At 37.8% G+C, this 18,953-nt stretch overlaps 1 protein-coding gene across 1 annotated transcript in view; it reads left to right on the top strand.

Annotated features, from left to right (window-relative positions):
- lamc3 (laminin, gamma 3) overlaps positions 1 to 18,953 on the top strand; it is a gene marked incomplete at its 5' end in the record, with an annotated part of 67,990 nt that overhangs the window by 42,153 nt on the left and 6,884 nt on the right. The window contains 7 exons of the mRNA XM_079475029.1: positions 3,168 to 3,401; positions 10,488 to 10,676; positions 10,767 to 11,018; positions 11,126 to 11,279; positions 11,454 to 11,596; positions 13,073 to 13,251; positions 18,568 to 18,760. Coding sequence (XP_079331155.1) covers positions 3,168 to 3,401; positions 10,488 to 10,676; positions 10,767 to 11,018; positions 11,126 to 11,279; positions 11,454 to 11,596; positions 13,073 to 13,251; positions 18,568 to 18,760 — 1,344 coding nt within the window. The remainder of the gene's footprint in view (positions 1 to 3,167; positions 3,402 to 10,487; positions 10,677 to 10,766; positions 11,019 to 11,125; positions 11,280 to 11,453; positions 11,597 to 13,072; positions 13,252 to 18,567; positions 18,761 to 18,953) is intronic.

The following is an 18,953-nucleotide window of genomic DNA, read 5'->3' as shown; positions in this document are numbered from 1 at the left end:
TGCCAAACTGTATACACACATACACGCCATTTAGTTCATCAGCATTCTCTCTCTCTCTTACACCTGCACTCTCTCTGTTTTCTCTTTATCAAAGGAAGATTAAATTAAATTAAAGCTCACCAAATTCCATTATTATTCATCTGCCACATCCTGCTCAGTTCCTGTTATTGATTTTAAGAAAATGCAACACTGAAATGTGTGTATATCCCTGAACTCCTTTTTCTTTCTCCCACAACATGCCCATTATAATCAATTTGTCTATACATAAACCCAGACTGCAGATAATACAACAACACGCATTCAGATCAGCCTGACTGGAGATGACAGTGGTATGAAACTTCAGAAGTTGAAAAGCATAGAACCCTGAGACTGTATACAGAGAGAGAGAGAGAGAGACAATGGGTCTGTGTACGGTCTCCCTCTAACTATTTATGAAGCAGCAAGGATGCCTGAGAAACAAAACCCACTCACCTTTGCCATGTTCTACCTCTCCTCCACTAAGCCCTTATTGATTAATTCATTCCATCTTCATTTATTCATACGGTGATCAAAGATTCAATCTGCTTGCACCCAGTGGTCCAGATGTCTGTCTGTGTGTAAGCAAAGGTGAGTGTTAGCAGGCAGGCTAGCCGCCATGCACCGTGAGGGCAATTACAAGTGGATGGGACACAGTGTTTACTTTTCCCAAAGTGAATTCGGCATGACAAGTAGCTTATGGTGGTAACAGTATGGCAACAGTGAATAATAACAATACAATAGTTCATTGTTAATTAATAATACAAGAGCTGAGAAAACTTGGCCGAGACACTTAAGCAATATCTCACGATTGGGAGATACTGTAGTGAATATCATCACGCTGACTGTGATTTGGCTGTATAGGCACAAGTGCACAGGTTGAGTACTGCAGGTAATATGACAGTTAAATACTATCAGCAATTCTGTAGAACTTGAGTCGGGACTCAAGATGTTTTTCTGTAGACTCTGACTTGTCTTGGACTTGGTCATAGGACTCGCTGAATTTTCTAGTTGGTCTTGACCGAGTCAGATTATTTTTTTTTCTCCTTCCAAACAAAACCATTGATGAAGCATAATTGTTTGCATTAGTTGGAATCTTGACTTTCATTAAGTGAATTATCTTTCCTCTTGGATTAGGTTACTTTTTGTGATGGGTGTCAAGATGTAAAAATGTGATAAATAATACTAAATGACGTTGATATCTGTTACCCAGCATGTAGCTTTCTCTTGTTGATTGTCTCTATTGTTGAGTTTCATACATTGATTCTTGATGTCTGGTTGATTCACCAATTTAAAGGTTTTTTTTGTATTTTCTGTCCATTCAAAGAAGTGTAATAAGTCATACCACTACTTTAATCTCACACTGTAGTATCAAACAATACTCATAAATCAACAACACAATGGACTCATGAGCAATTATTTAGGTAACTGCACAAAGACTACAATCATTATCACCTGATCCCAATGGATCTTAGTTTTCATTGCCACAACAATTGTATTTTAGCACACTGTTATAACAGACAATGAAAACATAATGTTAAAACACAAGAATCAAGAATCCAACTAAAGCAAATACTGATCATAATAATGATGGTTTGTTGAAACTTTAACATTTTTTCAACATTAATTGCGGTTGCCAAAGTGATGTTGATTCAATGCAGTTAACACTGACAAGTCCACAAGCTGAGATCTGCTCCATTTTCCATTGGCAGCCCAGAATGTGATTGTTACACTACAATAAAAAGCATGAAAATCTGAAGTTGCACTTTGGCGTAATATGACTTTTGTGAAATTGCTATACCTAAATTAAATTAATTTATTTGATCCACTTTTTGATCATTCCAAATAAAGTATGTGTTCTTGAAGAGGAGCTTTTTTCTGTCTCTGTCTTGACCGTCTAATTTGGACTCTGTCTTTACTTGGACTCAAACCTCTTAGGACTTGACTTGGACCTCTTTAGACTCGGTCTTGACTCTGTCTCGACTTGTCCTGGTCTTGGATTTGTCTTGGACTCGACAAAGGTGGACTTGAGTACAGCACTGGTTATCAGACAAAGTTTTTAGAATCTACTTATTCATATATTTTTATTTTTTACTCTAATATGAGTTTTTTACTAAACTCATAAAAATTATGAAATAAATCAAGAGGGAACTATGGGAATTATGTTGTACATAAAAAACAAAACGTGGTATATTTTTGTGTCTTCAGTCTAGACACCTTTTGACAAGAATTTGCAGAAATGTTTTTGTCACCCTGGTATTGGCTTCTATTTTTCATTGTTTATTTAATAAAATTGATTAATTGTTTTAATGGATTAATAATAAGTTGTGTAATTATTCTATTTGCAAAATTAAATTTTTTGTCTTTCCATTTAAGACTCCTTTCCTTAGATAATTTTTATAGTTAGTAGTTTTTGTCTAAATCTTTTGACTGGTAGCCTAGTGAGCATGGTTTGACTGTATATACAAGGAAATTATACTATATTAATTTTATTTTAGACATAATATTGCAAGTTATTTTGTTTATTGTTAAGAAAAATAGGCATAAACAAATCATTTGGCAACAGACCTGAAATGCAACGGTGCATTCATCAGCAGATTACACATTTCTTATTAGAACCTACAGTATCTACAAAGGATTAGTTCATCCAAAAAAAAACTGTTAAGTGTTCCTTTCAGCCAGCTCACTCCCTGTTAGTTTTGGCATTTAAGAAAAGAACATGGAGTGGTTTGGCGCAGTCTTATTTAAGAAGATTGTGATTGGCACCAGCTAGCTGTTATCTTATTCTGATGTATGAGGCTAATGTTTCAATTACTCTACTTGCATTCGTCTGTCTCTCTTCATGCTGTGAAATGATATTCATCTGATTGAGTTGGGCCAAAATTAACTGAAGTGGGCGTAAGAAAAAGTCTATACGTACGGTGATATACTTCTACTGCTCAATGGGATAGCTTATCTGAGTAATGAAAATTCTGTCCACATTAAGTCAAGCTTATGTTGTTTCATATGTAAATAAATGTCCTTCTTCAGGTAAAATGTCACCTTATAACTATTTTTATACAATGATAGCGAATGGTGTTGTGGGTTCTCTAAGAGTTTTGTGTGTCCATAAAAAAAGACGTTAAACTCAGTGTTTTTATTTCCATTTACAGACACCTCTCAACTCTCCATGGTAACCCTTGAATCTGCAGTCCAGGTAAATGATGTGGTAAGACATGGTCCACCTGCTCCATGGGTGGAAATGTGTTCATGTCCCACAGGATTCACAGGACAGTTCTGTGAGCTCTGTGCTCCTGGATTCACCAGGGAGACCCCTAATGGTGGACCCTTCTCCTCGTGTGTACCCTGCAATTGCAATCAACATGGGACCTGCCATCGTGAAACAGGTAAGGGTGTGTGTGCACGTGCGTTGATGGTAAGTCTTAATCACCTATGTCCAAACAATGTAAAATGTATCATTAAACATATTAAAATGTTTGTATGAGGGTTAGGTTTAGGGGTGGCATGAAGTTAAATGATAGAATAGAGAGTTTAAGACATCATTATGCAAAGTCCCTGCATTGCAGAAAAACAAACATGTGTGTCTATGTCCGTGCGATATGTCATCCAGGTTCCCATTTTAAGTCACTTCAGTTGGTCTCCATCTTGGTAAGACCCCTGGACAGATTATTTCTTTAAAATGTAGATAAAACACAAGTATGGTTCCTATTTACTGCTTAAAGGGATAGTTCACCCAAAAATAAAAAAATGCTGTCATCATTGATACAGTTCCAAATCTGTATAAATGTCTTAGTTCTGATGAACGCAGAGACAGATATTTGAAATAATGCTTGTAACCAATATTGGCCACCATTGACTGCCATTGGAAAAATGTCAATGTTATATATATATATACATTTGGAACAACTTGAGGGTTTAAATGTTAAAATATTTGGGTGAACTGTTCCTTTAGACCAAACATTTCAATACAATTTTCAATGGTGCTATAATTACAACAGTGTATTTAAAAACAGGAATTAAACTCACAGCAAATGCATGTGTGCTATATCATAAAAGAAACACAGACTAATACTTTGATAACTGAAACGAGGGACCTCCATTCCTGCAGCTGTCCTTTCGAACTTTGCTATTTCTCCCATCCATTTAACTCCAATTGGTCCTCCTCCTCCTCATATCTAACTATAGTCTATTCTTTCCGTTTCTCTATCCCTCAGCACAATCTCTAATAATCCTCTTCCTGTCATTTTCCTTACCGCTTCCCCTTGTTCCCTCAGGTCTTCCTCTGTCACTCTTCCATTCTTCCTCTGACACCATTAGTAGATAGAAAGGCGGTGTTTCTGTACGGGCTAGATAGTTCACATTCACCAGTCTCAGACCTGCGAACAAGCCTGCGGCTAATTAATTGTAATGTCGATTACGCAACAGGCTTTATTTATGCGTGTCTGCTCCAAGCAACGACTCCTGGCGTGGATTTGTGCGTTTGTCTTTCCATCTCACTCTCTTTCGTTCACTCTGATGAGTAATTTCACCCTCTTAATGTGCGGCAAATTAAACCTCTGTCATTCGTATTATGAGTGTATTACGTGATTAGTTTGGTACAAGCCTTTAACATTACAAATTAATGTCAGACATGACTTTATCTGCTTCTCGAAGGGGAGGCGAAAGAGCCGTTCCTAAGAAGGCCTACACGAGAAAGGAAAAATGGAGGGACGGCAGGAGAAGCTGAGCTTGAGAGAGAATAAAAGCGTGAGGAGCTCCAGGGAGGTGCCTAAAGATTTCCCTGGAGGAAAGGAGGAGCCGCTTTCATTTATTTATTTATGAACCTGTTTAACTTCAAAGCAGATTTCACAGTACCCACAGCAGGCGATGTTCATTGCCATTTAGCTGGTTAAATATTTTCCAGGTTAGTAAATAGAGCTAGGCTCGCATTAGAGTCCCTGCTGAAAACTTGCTCGCTGTATATTAGCATATGCTCGCATCACTCTTCATTTGACTATGCTCTGAAAAACCCGGTGTCTTTTAAGCTCATTTCGTATTTGTTAACCTAATTATGTTATGTTAGTCCTTTGATAAGCGCAAATTCAATCCCATCGAAAGGTTCACCATCTAACATCGCCGGCAGCCAATTGACTTCCTTATTGCGAGAGGGTGTTGCTCACGGTAATGTAATTTGGGTGTAATTGACTGTTAATTGGTTATTAGTCTTGTCATTCAACACAGGTGTTGTTTGTTTGGCTTGAGATAAGAGAGGAGGGACACTTACCACTCCAGGCTGGAGCTGGTGGTGCTTCATAATGGTGATTTATTTAAAGTGGGCTTGTTTGTGTCATATCTATTTTCCTGCGAGCAATACAACAGATTGGAGAATTGTAATATTTGCAGCGGAAAAATGGAAATCTCGCACAGCGTTGCGCCGGAGGGCTAATGGAGTCAAGCATATGTCCTTCAGATGCACATATATTCTGCGCCCGTGTATTTTTCTGTCTCTTTGTGGAGTATCTTCCTGAGAAAGATAATTTAAGGGATTCCATCCATAAAATTAGGCTGGGAGGGCTGGTATTTGTCTTGTTTGGAAGGGAGGAGGAGAGGGTATAAGCAGTAACAGAAAAAGAGAGGTCCAGTGAGTTTGTTTTCATAGAAATGAATGTATAAACTGTTTCCACTCACTGATGAGAAGCGCGTTTTATTTTTCACCTTAATGTATGGGTTGTAGCTTATGGTCTGTGGTTTGCATTCTCTTTTTCTCACTGTAGGTGCGCAATGTAATCATGTATGGATCAGCAAATTTAACGGAAACAATGAATTACTTTATGCAACATAAAACACCTTGTATAGTGTCTATTTTTCCCAGGATAAGATTTTTTGTCCGAATATGTGCACTAAGAGCAAACATAGCATGAATGGATATTACACAAGCTTGCCTGAAACCACATGTAGCCTTCAGCTTAGCATTCTTTTCTGTCGTACATTTACATGATACTCTACGCTAGACTTAAAGTATACTTAAGGTACCGTTTACTTAAAGTACATAATTAGATTGTCCTGTTATAAGGGAGTAAGTGTGATGTGTTTTTCTTTCCAAACGTGTTTTATAAATGTGAGTCATGGATTTCAAAACATGTTTTTCTTTATGTTCCGTTCTAGTTTTTCCATCTGTTCCTAAAGACACTATTGTTCTTATTCACTGCAGCCGGCCATTTTAAAAGAGTAAAAATAGATAATGTAAGGAGAAAGGTGTTCTTAATTGAGAAAAGACAACTTTCTGTCTTGTCATAGAGGATCACCAGTCTATATCTCAATGTCGTGAACATGCAACCAATCAACAGCAGTACCCATTGGTTTTGCGTCCATACAATAGAAGTGAATGGGTACCGCCGTTGTTCAGTTAACAACCTTCTTTAAAATATCTTCTTTTGTTTTCTGCAGAAGAAAGAAACTTTACCTTTAAAGCTTCTTAGCTTTATCCACACAAGAATAGTGTGAGTATAAGGGTGTCAATGAGTAAATACACATTTACATTCTAATGCACATAAATAAATCTGTTTGTTGTGAGCTGTACTCTAAGGAAACGGCTTCTAATGGCTCGATGCCATTGCAACCAAACTATTTCTGCTAACCATCTGGCGCCTCATAAATTAAAATGCTACAGTCTAATTAGGCTTTTAATGTAGACCAAGCCTTAATGAATATTCCAGCCGGTAACTGCGTTACGACGGATACGCGCCGATAGGTATCGGGGTAAAGAGCTTCCTTTCTTTTCTTTTCTTTTCTAAAGGACAGCTGCAGGGTTGGGTCCTTTCATCCTACTGTTTCCAGAAAAAGAGGGACAATTTTTTTATACTCATTCTTTCACCCTCCATAAGAATCTGGAAGGGCCGTGTGGAGGTGCTGACATTTAGCCACTGTAAAGCAGTGAATAATTTAGAAAGAGGAGAGGTACAAATGTCAGGCGACAAGAAAAAACATTGCCTGAAGAGAGGTGGGATTTCAAATGAAGACATTGATATAATAATCCCAAAAGACATCTGGCCGATGAGTATCATTCTGTTTTGCATATAGCGGAGAGGAGTCTGTGAATATTTAAGATTCTGATTTGAATATGCCCCTCTTGTGTGTCCATTAGTTGGACATAATTGAAGATAAACTTGATTAATGATGACTGATAGTCTTTTTATATAAATGGGTCTCTCAGTGTGAGAATGTTGACCTCATATCACTGTCCGCTGGCAAACAGCTTGAAGGAATAAGGAGACTTTTATTTTAGAATGTAAATGAACGGATACAAGCCAACAGCTTTTGATGCTCACACAGGGATGGGCTTGTTCTCTCTCAATGATGTGATTGTATTTCTGTGTGTGTATCACATCTGCCTGTCAAAAGGTGCCATATCTGCCGTGTATTACCAAAAGAAAACTGTAACATCCGCTAAGGGCAACAGGCAGATGGTTTCCAGGATTTCTTTTACACTCAAAAGGAATCAAATCTCTCTCTCCCTTCCTCTCTCCCAAAAATTTGAAAACGTTTCTGTCCATTGAAATCAAATAAAATCGTGACCTAAAAATTATAAGAAAAACTGAAATATAATAATGTACAAAAACTAAAATAAAAATTAATTGATCTCATATAGCAACCTAAAAAATAAACAAATAAATTATAAAATGACAAAAATATTTAACAAACTTGCTAAAACTTTAGCAAAAATTAACACCAAATCTGAAATAAAGTTTAAAATTTAAAATTAACGCTATAATAACTCTGGTGGGCTGTGAATAATATCAAACTGGTCACAAAAAAATCAGATGGCAGCAGGTAGGGAATAGCCAATGTTTTTTTGATCGTCTTGTTAGGGCACCTGACCCCCAGTCGCCGGTTCGAAGCGGGTCAAGCAGAACCAGTTATAATTGTGCGCTCACCCAGATTGGAGAGGTGGGTGAATCAAGTGGATGGTACAAGTTGTGTGTAAACTTCGTTCAGTGAGGTTCATTCAGGCACACTGGCAATTGATGCAACAGGCTGTACCTTTCGTATCGAAATTATTGTTGACTTGATGACCTTGGTGATCCCTGGGTCAACTGGAACCAATAACACTTGTGTAATAGAAATGAGCTTGTCTGCAGTCTTGGTTTGCTACTACATTTATTTTAAATCACTGCATTTTATTCTGTTCTGTTAAATCTGCTAAAATATACAGATGTGCTTGAGTTGCAGTCACTCCTGGGTTTTGTTGAATAAAATAATACTATTGATTTTAGTGACTGTAAAGTTTGTTCTTTTTGAGGTGATATATGGAGTAGTGGTAGTTTTTAAATAAATTTCAGTTCAGACACATATATTTGTGCACGCACACACACACACCAACTGTGTCTCCAGACCTCCCAAAGACTGCAAATAAAATGCCTCTTAAATTTACCAGAACAAATAAACAGAGGAAGCGGAACATGGTGGAATCCAGAAAAAAAACAGACGCCCCTAAAGCAGCGCCTTTCTGTAAAGACTCCAGACTAGTTTATAGACTGAGGTGCTTTTCATTAAAGTCACCACACTGGTTCCCTTTATTGATCTCTCTGTCCATCTATCTATTTCTCACTGTCTCTGGCTTTCTCTGCCTCTGATTTAGATCTATTGATGCACTCAAGATCTGTGAAATCAGAGCTCCTTCCACACCAGAGACAACATACTTCTTTATTTATATGACAGCATGCTTTCTTGGGGAAAGGTGGGGGGTCTAAAGGAATGGCGGCATGAAGCCAAGGGCAGTGATAGAAGAGAGATGAATACTGAGAAAGAAGAGAGTTTAAAAGCTCTATAAGCACAAAAAAAGTAGAGAGGAGTCAGAGTTTTTTCCATCAACTTCAGTAAAAAATCTGAATAGAAAGATGTGGAATTACCCAGATTAATGTGACACAAACCTTTTCATCTCTCTTTACAGTTGCCAATACATCTTTTATTGGCTACCAAAGTTGTTGTTTTTACTTTTATTCTCCTGCGCACAACCTATAACACAATGTATTAAATTCAGACTTAATAGGCCTTTTGGTTGCTGCTTTTATCACCCTGTTTCAAGTGCAAATTAAACAAAAATGCTTAAAATATTTTACACGGCTGCTCTTACAAGCCCTTTCTTTGTACACAGGACTGTTAACTGTAACCGTAAACATGTAAATGCGTTTGCAGTGTAAACATGTTTGTAGCGTGTGGTTAAAACCACAACACATTTTTAACTTTTAATAATGCTATGCCTAAACAGATATTGCTTAAACAAACTAAGGGGAACAATCAAATATATGTCTCTTCCTTTTATTTCAATAGTAACCAATTTATTATTTCAATTAGCACACAGCGCACCATTGAGAGTTTCTCCGCATGACCATGGACACAGACATTCAATACTACAAATATAAGCTTCTGCTTTTTGTGTTTATGGTCTGATTTTACCTGGACATTTATTGGTGTGCTTTACTATTTGTATATATATTTATATGTATGCCATAATGTCATGTTTTACTATGCAGCTAAATTTCAAAATTTTGAATTAGTCACATATTCTCTCTCTTTCTCCCTCTCTCTCTCTCTCTCTCTCTCTCTCTCTCTCTCTCTCTGTGTGTGTGTGTGTGTGTGTTACTGTCTATTTCTCTCTCTTTCTCTTTCAAACACACGCACGCAGACACGCACACACATAAGCAGCTATGTTTGTTGAGAGACCCTTATAATGACATAAACCTGTTGACATAAAATTTATAGCAGAACACTGTCTGGGTAATGTTGTAAGACCATTTCATGTAGTTAGGAGAACATTCAAGTGAGTGCTTGGCATTTCTCACAGGACATTTCTCCACGAGGACATTTTCAAAAATGTGGCCTTCCCAAGTATTGCCAAACGTTTAAAATCACACATAATTTTTTCTGTTTCTGTCTCTCACGCACCCTCTCAGTCTTTGTGTAGTGGTATATTGCCATCTGCTGTTATAAGTGGGTAGAGCATTTTCTACCGCTGAATCTTTGTGGCTGAGGATTGCATAGTATGTGCATAGGTTTGTTCTGTGCAGTCAAGCGAGAATTATGTCATATGATATGATACCGTATACTTTATCAAACTAACTATATTATGGTTATGCATATGTCTTTGTGCTCTGTTCTTTGGCTGATTTGTGATAGCTTGTTCCTAATACTTTCTGTTTGTAATAATATACATTGTGTGTTTATACAAATATCACAAATGTATTTTATACAAATTTTATACAAATACATGTTTACACAAATGTCCCCACAATGATAGTAAAAGTCTTATATTGTGGGCTGGGGACCTATGGCTGGTAAACAAATCATTACGTCTTTGGGAAGTATAGAAACCTAACTTGTGTGTGTGTGCATTTGTGTGTGCGTGTGTGTGTGTGTGCATTTGTGTTTGTGTGTTAACACCACGCATCCTACCAAACTCTTATTTTCGTCTGCATGTGTATGTTTCATTTCAGGTGTCTGTGACTGCACAGATCTCACCACTGGCCTTTATTGTGAGCGTTGTCAGGATGGTTACTATGGCAACGCTTTAAATGGCATTCCAGGCGACTGCTCACCTTGTCCTTGTCCAGATCGTACCACCTGCTCCCAGGTGCCAGACAAAGGGGACGTGGTTTGTACCAACTGCCCATCAGGCCAGAGAGGTCAGTTGCAGACACTTTATTTGACATTTACATGGCTCTGAAAAACAAAACCTCAGTCCAATTAAATGTACTGTGTCAAAATTTTCTCAGGTGTTCGGTGTGAATTGTGTGAGGATGGTTTCTATGGGAATCCTCTGGGCTGGGGTGGTGAAGTTCGGCCGTGTTTGAGGTGTGTGTGTAATGGGAACGTGGATCCCAACGCGGTGGGTGTGTGTGATCATATGACTGGACGCTGTCTGAAGTGTGTGAGACATACAACTGGAGTACATTGTGAAAAATGCAGAGTGGGTTACTATGGAAACGCTTTGGATGATGTGCTCAGACCAAAGCAAAAGTGCAAACGTGAGTGTAATTTATGACGTGGGTTATGCTAAAACATCATGGTTTTAGGTGCTACATTGCATTGTAAGGTTGTGTATTGTAAGAACCTTTGTATTTCTGTTTTTTAGCTTGTGCCTGTAATGTAGCTGGTACCTCAGGTCCTTTGAATGACTGCCACCCAGACACAGGAAGTTGTGTTTGCCTGAGTCATGTGACAGGAAGGGACTGTGGACAGTGTGAGGTTGGGTACTTCAACTTGCAGCCAGGCTTGGGCTGCACGATGTAAGCTATTGGTCATATACTGTCTTTCTATCTCTCTACTTATTTGTCTGTCTGTATTAAAAATATATATATATATATATATATATATATATATATTCTTAATACTACTGGTTTTTTATTGACATAAGGTAGTTTTTTTACCAGCTTTGTTCTTTTTTTCATTACATATTGTAGGTGTAACTGTAATCCTATCGGCTCCTCCTCTTCAGCGTGCCATCCAGTCACAGGCCAGTGCATTTGCCGGACAGGTGTGGAAGGGATGTCATGTGACTCTTGTCGAGCGGGCTTCTTTGGTTTCTCTTCTAGAGGCTGCAGAGGTACTAAAACGCAGTGATTTTCATATCCTTTATGAATTTTACCAAATACATGCATCATTATAATGTCATGTGTAAGATTTATAAAACTTTTAGGAGCTCATTGTCTTTATGGTTTTTCACAAAAGTTTAGTAGGACAATGCCTGTTTTACTGTGAATTAAAGGGATAGTTCACCCGAATATTAAAACTCTGCCATCATTTACTCGCTGTCAAGTTGTTCCAAAACTGTATAAAAATCTTTGTTCTGTTGAACACAAAAGAAGATATTTTAAAGAATTCTGGGGCACCATTAAATACGATAGTAGTTTTCTGGAAGTCTATGATGCCCCAGATCTGTTTGGTTACAAATATTCTTCCCAATATCTTTCTTTGTGTTTAGCAGAATAACAACATTTACACAGGTTTGGAACAACTGGAGGGTGAGTAAATGACGACAGAATTGTCATTTTTGGGTGAACTATGCCTTAAACTATAACACTTCAAGTATATCAGACCATTTCAAGTAACTAATTTAATTAAATTGTTGATTTTATATTAAAGCTGCAGTCTGGAAGTTTAGCCTCTTTGTTGCCATCTCAGTTTGAAACATAAAAATGCAGTTATATGCAGTCATTTTCTTTACGTGGGTTGTGCTTTGGCACTACTGCACTGTGCAGATGAATCCAAGCTCTGTGCTCACTAACTGCTGCTAACCGCATCAGAGCAACGCCCATGCATCTGTACATCAATGTGACAGTAACAGATTACCGGATGCAAGGCGAAACGTTTAAAACATCACAAACATAGAATCAATTGTACCGTTGGTTATCGCTTCTAGCCTGATGTAGACAAAAAATCTAAATAACATGGAAAACACTGGCTACTTTACGTCCTACAAGTAATATATCTCAAACATGTCATCTGAACACATACCATGTCTGCTGCTTTTTTCTGACTTAATCAAACAGAATTTACAAAATAAATCACATAGTCACTTCTTACCTGTTTAGGTCTTACCTGTGCAATCCTTTTAGATGTCAGAGTCAACTCTTAAAATCCCTGTCAATATTAGCTTTTGCAAATCCTAATCCAAAACTGATCATAACCGTGACATATCTCCCCCTCCCGGGAAAGGCGTTTTTTAAAAAGACTTTCAAACACAGCCATCTAGATGATCATGATTCTTAGCTACTTTTATAAGAATGGCAAAACTCTGTCATCGGCAGCAGTACCGCTTTAGCGCCATCCACACACATGTGATACACAAGCCAGTTCCTCTCCGTTGTGTTCACGGATGGGATGTAATGACGCAAAGAGGTTCTGAACACTGATTTGTCCATGTATGTACTCAATAATTGATTTCTAATTTTTTTACTCTAAAAGTATTGCGGATTGTAGCTTTAAGATATTTTATTATTAATCTTTTTTGCGTCTGGTTTTTGTCATTTTGTGTCTGTATATCCCTTTATCCACCTGTCTTGTATTTGTCTTCCTTTAGCATGTAATTGTGACCCCATGGGCTCAACCTCCATGCAGTGCCATGTCAACGGGACGTGTTCTTGTCGTCAGGGGTTTGTTGGTTATAAGTGTGACAAGTGTGAATTGAACTACTACCAGAACCGCCTGACCCACCAATGTGAAGAGTGTCCAGTGTGCTACAGTCTAGTCAGAGATCAGGTCAGTACATGAGAGAGCATTTCTGATGTATATCTGCTATATGTATATTTGTATGTGATTATACAGGTATACAGTATGTGTGTGAGTGACACATTTACCACTTCATGTGACATTACACACTTTCCATTGTGTTCAGTGAACATTCAAAACTGCAGGTTCAATGATGCCTTTTGATCGTGTTGCTTAAAACTGAAATGAAAACAGAGATAAGGATTTTTAGACCACTGCTAGTCCTACAGTCACTATATTGAATATACTGTATATGGTATTTACATATTACATATTGTATATGATCCTACATCAACATAATACACTTTTAAAGACCTGTAACAGTTTAAAGCGGACATAACACATGCAGTTTCTGCAAATTTCATGTTAATCTTGAGTATCTATGGACAGGTAACAATACATCATTGCTTTTCTCTCGCTCTCGTTCTGGTTGATGTGTACGCGTGTGCTGTTCCTGGTAATTTCCCGTAAATGGAGTGAGCCAGCTTCGTTTCGTAACAAAGTTGTAACTTTTCTAAACTTATGCGAAAGCTGAAGAAGTGTATTTGGCAAAGAAATACTATTCAACTGTTTTTTTAACAATTTGTCCATATTTAGCATTATAAATAAAAAACTTTAACAGTGTAAACAACTAAGAAAGCAAGAAATAGCATTAGATAGATAAGCAAACCCAGTTGCTATCCCATAAACATGTGCAATGTTATCTGTTTATGTAATGGTTGTCAGGCAAATTAAAAGGTTCATAATCACTTATATCTCAACCACACATTTAGCTCTTTCATGCAAAATATTCTTCTGCGGCCGGACTACAGGTTGTTCGTAATGAGTGTAAAATGGGTGGTAATGTGTTCAGGGGCGGAGCTAGGGGGTGGCCAGGGGTGGCCATGGCCACCATGGAAATAATCACGGCCACCCCACTGGCCACCCCGATCGTAATTGCGATCTATTATAAATAACAATAATAGTTTCTTAGATTTTGATCAAAATTACCTCGATCGATCATGGCAAAATGATTACGTTCGGACTGCGAAACTATCGCGACAAGTTGAATCAATTGTCACTTACAGGCAAATGCGCTATCGCGAGAGTTTCCGCAGCGCGCGTTTCTTTCCAGCATTTGTAAAAAGTCGAGGACTGAGAGAGACGAGGAGTGAAGCTGCGCTTTTGTGCCTGGTTCAACTCGTGTTTGAGCACACAACCACATCTTTTCAGGTAAGTTATTAAAGTCAGATAAATTATTGTTTTAGTTCCGTTCAACTATTTGTGTCAGTGAAGTTTTATCATTGTCCTGTGTAACAAACAGGTAACGGAGCAGTTAACTTAGCTAGCTTCATATTAGCTGTCTCGGATGCTCAGAACTATGTTTATGTTATCTCTGAATATATAAATGTATGTTTTAATCATGAAGCATTTAATGTGATTCAACATACCAATATAACTACTAGCTTCTACGTCGATTTTATATACAGAAACGTTAGTTTTCTATGTAAACACACTAACGTTAGATGGATGTGAATAACCGTTGCACTCGCATCATATTTGTGTCGTCATGCGCATGACGCAGAGTTCTAGATATAGATAAAGTGAAGATAAGATAAAATTAGGTACCTACAACAAAAACATCGAATCTTTGCTAAATAATAATCCTAAATTATTTGCGGTTTTTCAAACATGTTAATGTTGATATGCTTTGCTAATGTTTGGATCTGTATTTATGTTAGTCAGTCAGTGAAAAAATGAAGAGAAAGGCAGCAGATATAGCATCCTTCTTCAGGAAGAGTAGCAAGAAGCAGCCAAATGACTCTAAGACACAAGAGAATAATAGGCAGGATGAAAGAGAGAGAGAACAGACTGACCCAGAGAGTGAGGGAGAAGAATTTCCAGAGAGCACAACCCCAAGAGAAATGTTAGGTATACCTCCTCCACTCACACACTTGACTACTTTACTGGTATATGTTTTAATACAAGTGATATAGAAATGAATAATATTAAACTGTTTAAAGCGTATGAAAACAAACTGAGACTGATTTTTGTTTTCTAGCACTCTCTCAGACAGTTCAGGAGACAGACTTTGAGAATGAAGAGGAGCCAACAAACCAGACTGACCCAATAGGACCTCCAGGTAAACTACCTATCACACATACTTTGATTATAAGCGTGAAAGTATATACTCCTTCATTTCAAACACTTTATCCCCAAGGGGCAATTCACAAAGCGACGTAGAGTCACGCAAACAATATAAGCTACTAAAAACCTCATACATTAATAAATAACACAATGTGCACCTTGGGGATAAAGTGTTTGAAATGAAATTAGTCTTATTTTCAGGTTTATTAAAGAACCTCAGTCAAATGTTAGGTGTAAATGATGGGGAAAAAAGAGTAAAAAACGTCTTTTTTTTCTAATGTGTAAAATAATTTATATAGCTAATTATTGTTCTGTCACCATTTATTTCTTGTTCTAGACATTTCCACATCAAGAGCTGATGGTCCAGTCCAGCCACACCTTAAAGTCTTTCCCAGGACTCTCCAGGGTGACAGACGAAGACACTTTCAAGCCTCATGGTACAATTTACACCCATGGATAGAATACTCCCAGTGCCAGGACTCAGTGTACTGTTTCGCTTGTAGAAACTTTGGTCTTCTAAACACAGATTCAGTCTTTACATCTGTTGTGGGATATAAGAATTGGAAAAAGGCAACATTCAGAGATGGTGGATTTGCTGGACATGCAAAGTCTGAGGCACACTTAAATGCAATGATGGCTTGGAAGGAATTTGAACGAAGAAAAAAGACTGATTCCTCTTTAATGTCTATATTAAATAAAGAGCACAAAAAGCAAATAGAGGAAAATCGAACATACATAAAAACTGTAGCAGAAGTCTTGATGTTAACTGCAACCCAGAATATATCCCAGAGGGGTCACAGGGAGACAGCTGATGCTGACAACAAGGGAAACTTTTTAGAAATATTAAATCTCATCGGCAACCATGACCCAACTGTTAAAAAGAAATTGGTGGGGCCTCAAAATGCAAAATACACAAGTCATCATATTCAGAATGAAATTTTGGACACATTGGCAGAAATGGTGCGTGCCTCCATCATTAATGAAGTCAAGGAAAGTGAGGTGTTTGCCATTATGGCTGATGAAAGTAAAGATACCAAAAAAAAGGAACAGATCTCTTTGGTGTTAAGATATTACTACCAAGGAGCAGTTAAGGAAAGCTTCTTACATTTTGAAGCTGCAGAGCACCTTGATGCTGCAGGACTGACAGAAAAAATAATCCATATCCTTGAGAAATATGGCTTGGATTACAGGAGTAACCTGGTTGGGCAAGCCTATGATGGTGCCTCCGTAATGAGTGGTAAGCACTCTGGCGTTCAGTCTCGTATTAAGGAGGTGGCAAAGCAGGCATTTTATGTACATTGTAATGCCCATTGCCTTAATTTAGTGTTAGTTGACACTGTGAAAGCAGTCCCCCAAGCTGAATGTTTCTTTACAATTTTGCAGAGACTGTATTCATTCATGTCAGGCTCCTATGTTCATATCAAATGGCTTGACATACAAAAAGAAATGTATGATAGTCCACCCAGAGAGCTGCAAAAATTAAGTGACACAAGGTGGGCTTGTCGATATATGGCTTGCAATACTGTACTCAAACGATTACCTGCTGTAATTCGTTTGCTAGAGGAAATATCTGAAGAAAAGAGTGGAGATAGAACCGTTGATGCACGTGGACTTCTTGCTCAAATGGACCTGGAATTCATTGGTCTTTTAGTGACTTTCACTGAGCTGTTTGGTGACACAAGATGTCTCTCTGATATTCTTCAATCACCTTCTCTTGATTTGGGTTCAGCCCTGGACCTAATTGAAGCTCTTATGCATCGTTTTCAGTGTTACAGGGATGAATCCTACTTTGAAGGACTCTGGAAAGATGTCTTAAACACTGCTGAACAATGCAACATTGAAACCGAGCCAGCTCCAAAAAGAAAGACTAAACAGAGTTCAAAGCTCCATGGATATGTCACAATGTCCCAATTAGCTGGCCGTTCAGAAAGTACTAAAGACACTTTTCGAACCAATATATTCTACCCCGTGCTTGACAATATGCTGAGTGAGTTAAACAGACGATTCTCAAAACCAAACTGTGAAATTATGATGGGAATCCAAGCTCTGAACCCCAATAGTGCAACATTTTGTCATGAGGAAGCACTTTTTCCATTTGCCTCTAACTATTCATGCAACCTAGATGACCTAAAACATGAACTTCACCAAATGAAAAGAATTCTGGAGAGAAAAGTGCAAGCTGGCATACAGAAGCCCACTAGTGTTGTCGATTTGACTGTACTTATTGAGCCATTTAAAGAGGTATTTCACGAGCTCTTTAGATTGTGCAAAATTGCTGTTGCTATTCCTGTGAGTACAGCTGGTTGTGAGCGCAGCTTCTCTACTCTCAAACTAGTGAAGAGTTACCTGCGCTCAACCATGAATGATGAGAGACTGAGCAATCTAGGTGTCTTAAGTGTGGAGTCCAGGAGAGCAAAGTCTCTGAACTTTGATGAATTTGTCAACTTATTTGCTTTAAAGCACAATAACCGTAGAATCAAACTATTGTAGGTTGTTTGTACTAGTGTAACTAGTGACATGTAATTTGGAAAGTTTGTAAGTTTGCTGAATGTTTCAATGTTCACTTGAAATAAAATTCACTTCAGTAAATCATTTCTGGTCCTTTTTAAACTTTTTATTATCATTGGGAGATATTTATTCTGTTTTCAAAGTGAATTTCCTAAGTTTTATTTTATTAAATAACTTGAGGGTGAGTAAGATTAAGACGCTCAGGATTTTGGTAAACTTTAATAAAAATCTTCCATTGTAGACTAGCTATTGTACATTATACATCATTGTGATTTGGGCACATACAATACTTTAAAAAGTATTTTAAGGTTGGATAAGTGCCATGTATGTTTGCAAAATTATGTTTTTTGTGCCACCCCAAAGTAATTACTGGCCCCTGCCTGGCCACCCCTATGAAGAATTCCTGGCTCCGCCACTGAATGTGTTTGATTTTAGCTCTGCACTCAACAGCAAATCTTAAAGGTAAAAGTTGTGATAAAACCGTCTGGGGCTACAGAACGTTGGTTTCTGAGAACTATAAGATAGAATCTAACTATGTCAAGCTGAAATTAATAAGGTATAAAAGGTTTTATGCCTAAAATATTATTTTAGTATTCCTGTGCATAATTTGCTAATTTTTATTATTTCTGTAGTGTGCTTTGACCCTGTTGTTTTACATTGTCATGTAAACAGGCCAGTAAACTCAAAGCCAAACTGCAAGAACTGGAGACACTTCTCGCCAGCTATGACTGCAACAGATACAGTCGCCAGCATCACAGGCGCCAGCCGCATAGACACCAACATAAGAGCCTGGACAATCACATACAGAAAGATCAGGATGAAGATTTCCTGCCCAATGCCCTTGAGGATCTTCTTGCTATTCAAGGTGAAAAGCGCTTAGATGATATAAACTACTGAATTCGAGCAATGTTTTTGGAGAAGCAGATACAATCAATTTAAACAAAAAGCATTTTTTATTATTGGACATAAGTATATTTGTCAAGAAACCAAATCAAATGTCTGCCTTTCTGTAGTTGTGACAGTCCTTTTCTTAAAAGCACAATTTTGATGTTCCTCTT

The sequence above is a fragment of the Barbatula barbatula genome, assembly GCF_947034865.1.
Source record: "Barbatula barbatula genome assembly, chromosome: 2".
In the NCBI taxonomy this organism is placed as follows: Eukaryota; Metazoa; Chordata; class Actinopteri; order Cypriniformes; family Nemacheilidae; genus Barbatula; species Barbatula barbatula.
This window is presented reverse-complemented; position numbering and strand designations above follow the sequence as displayed.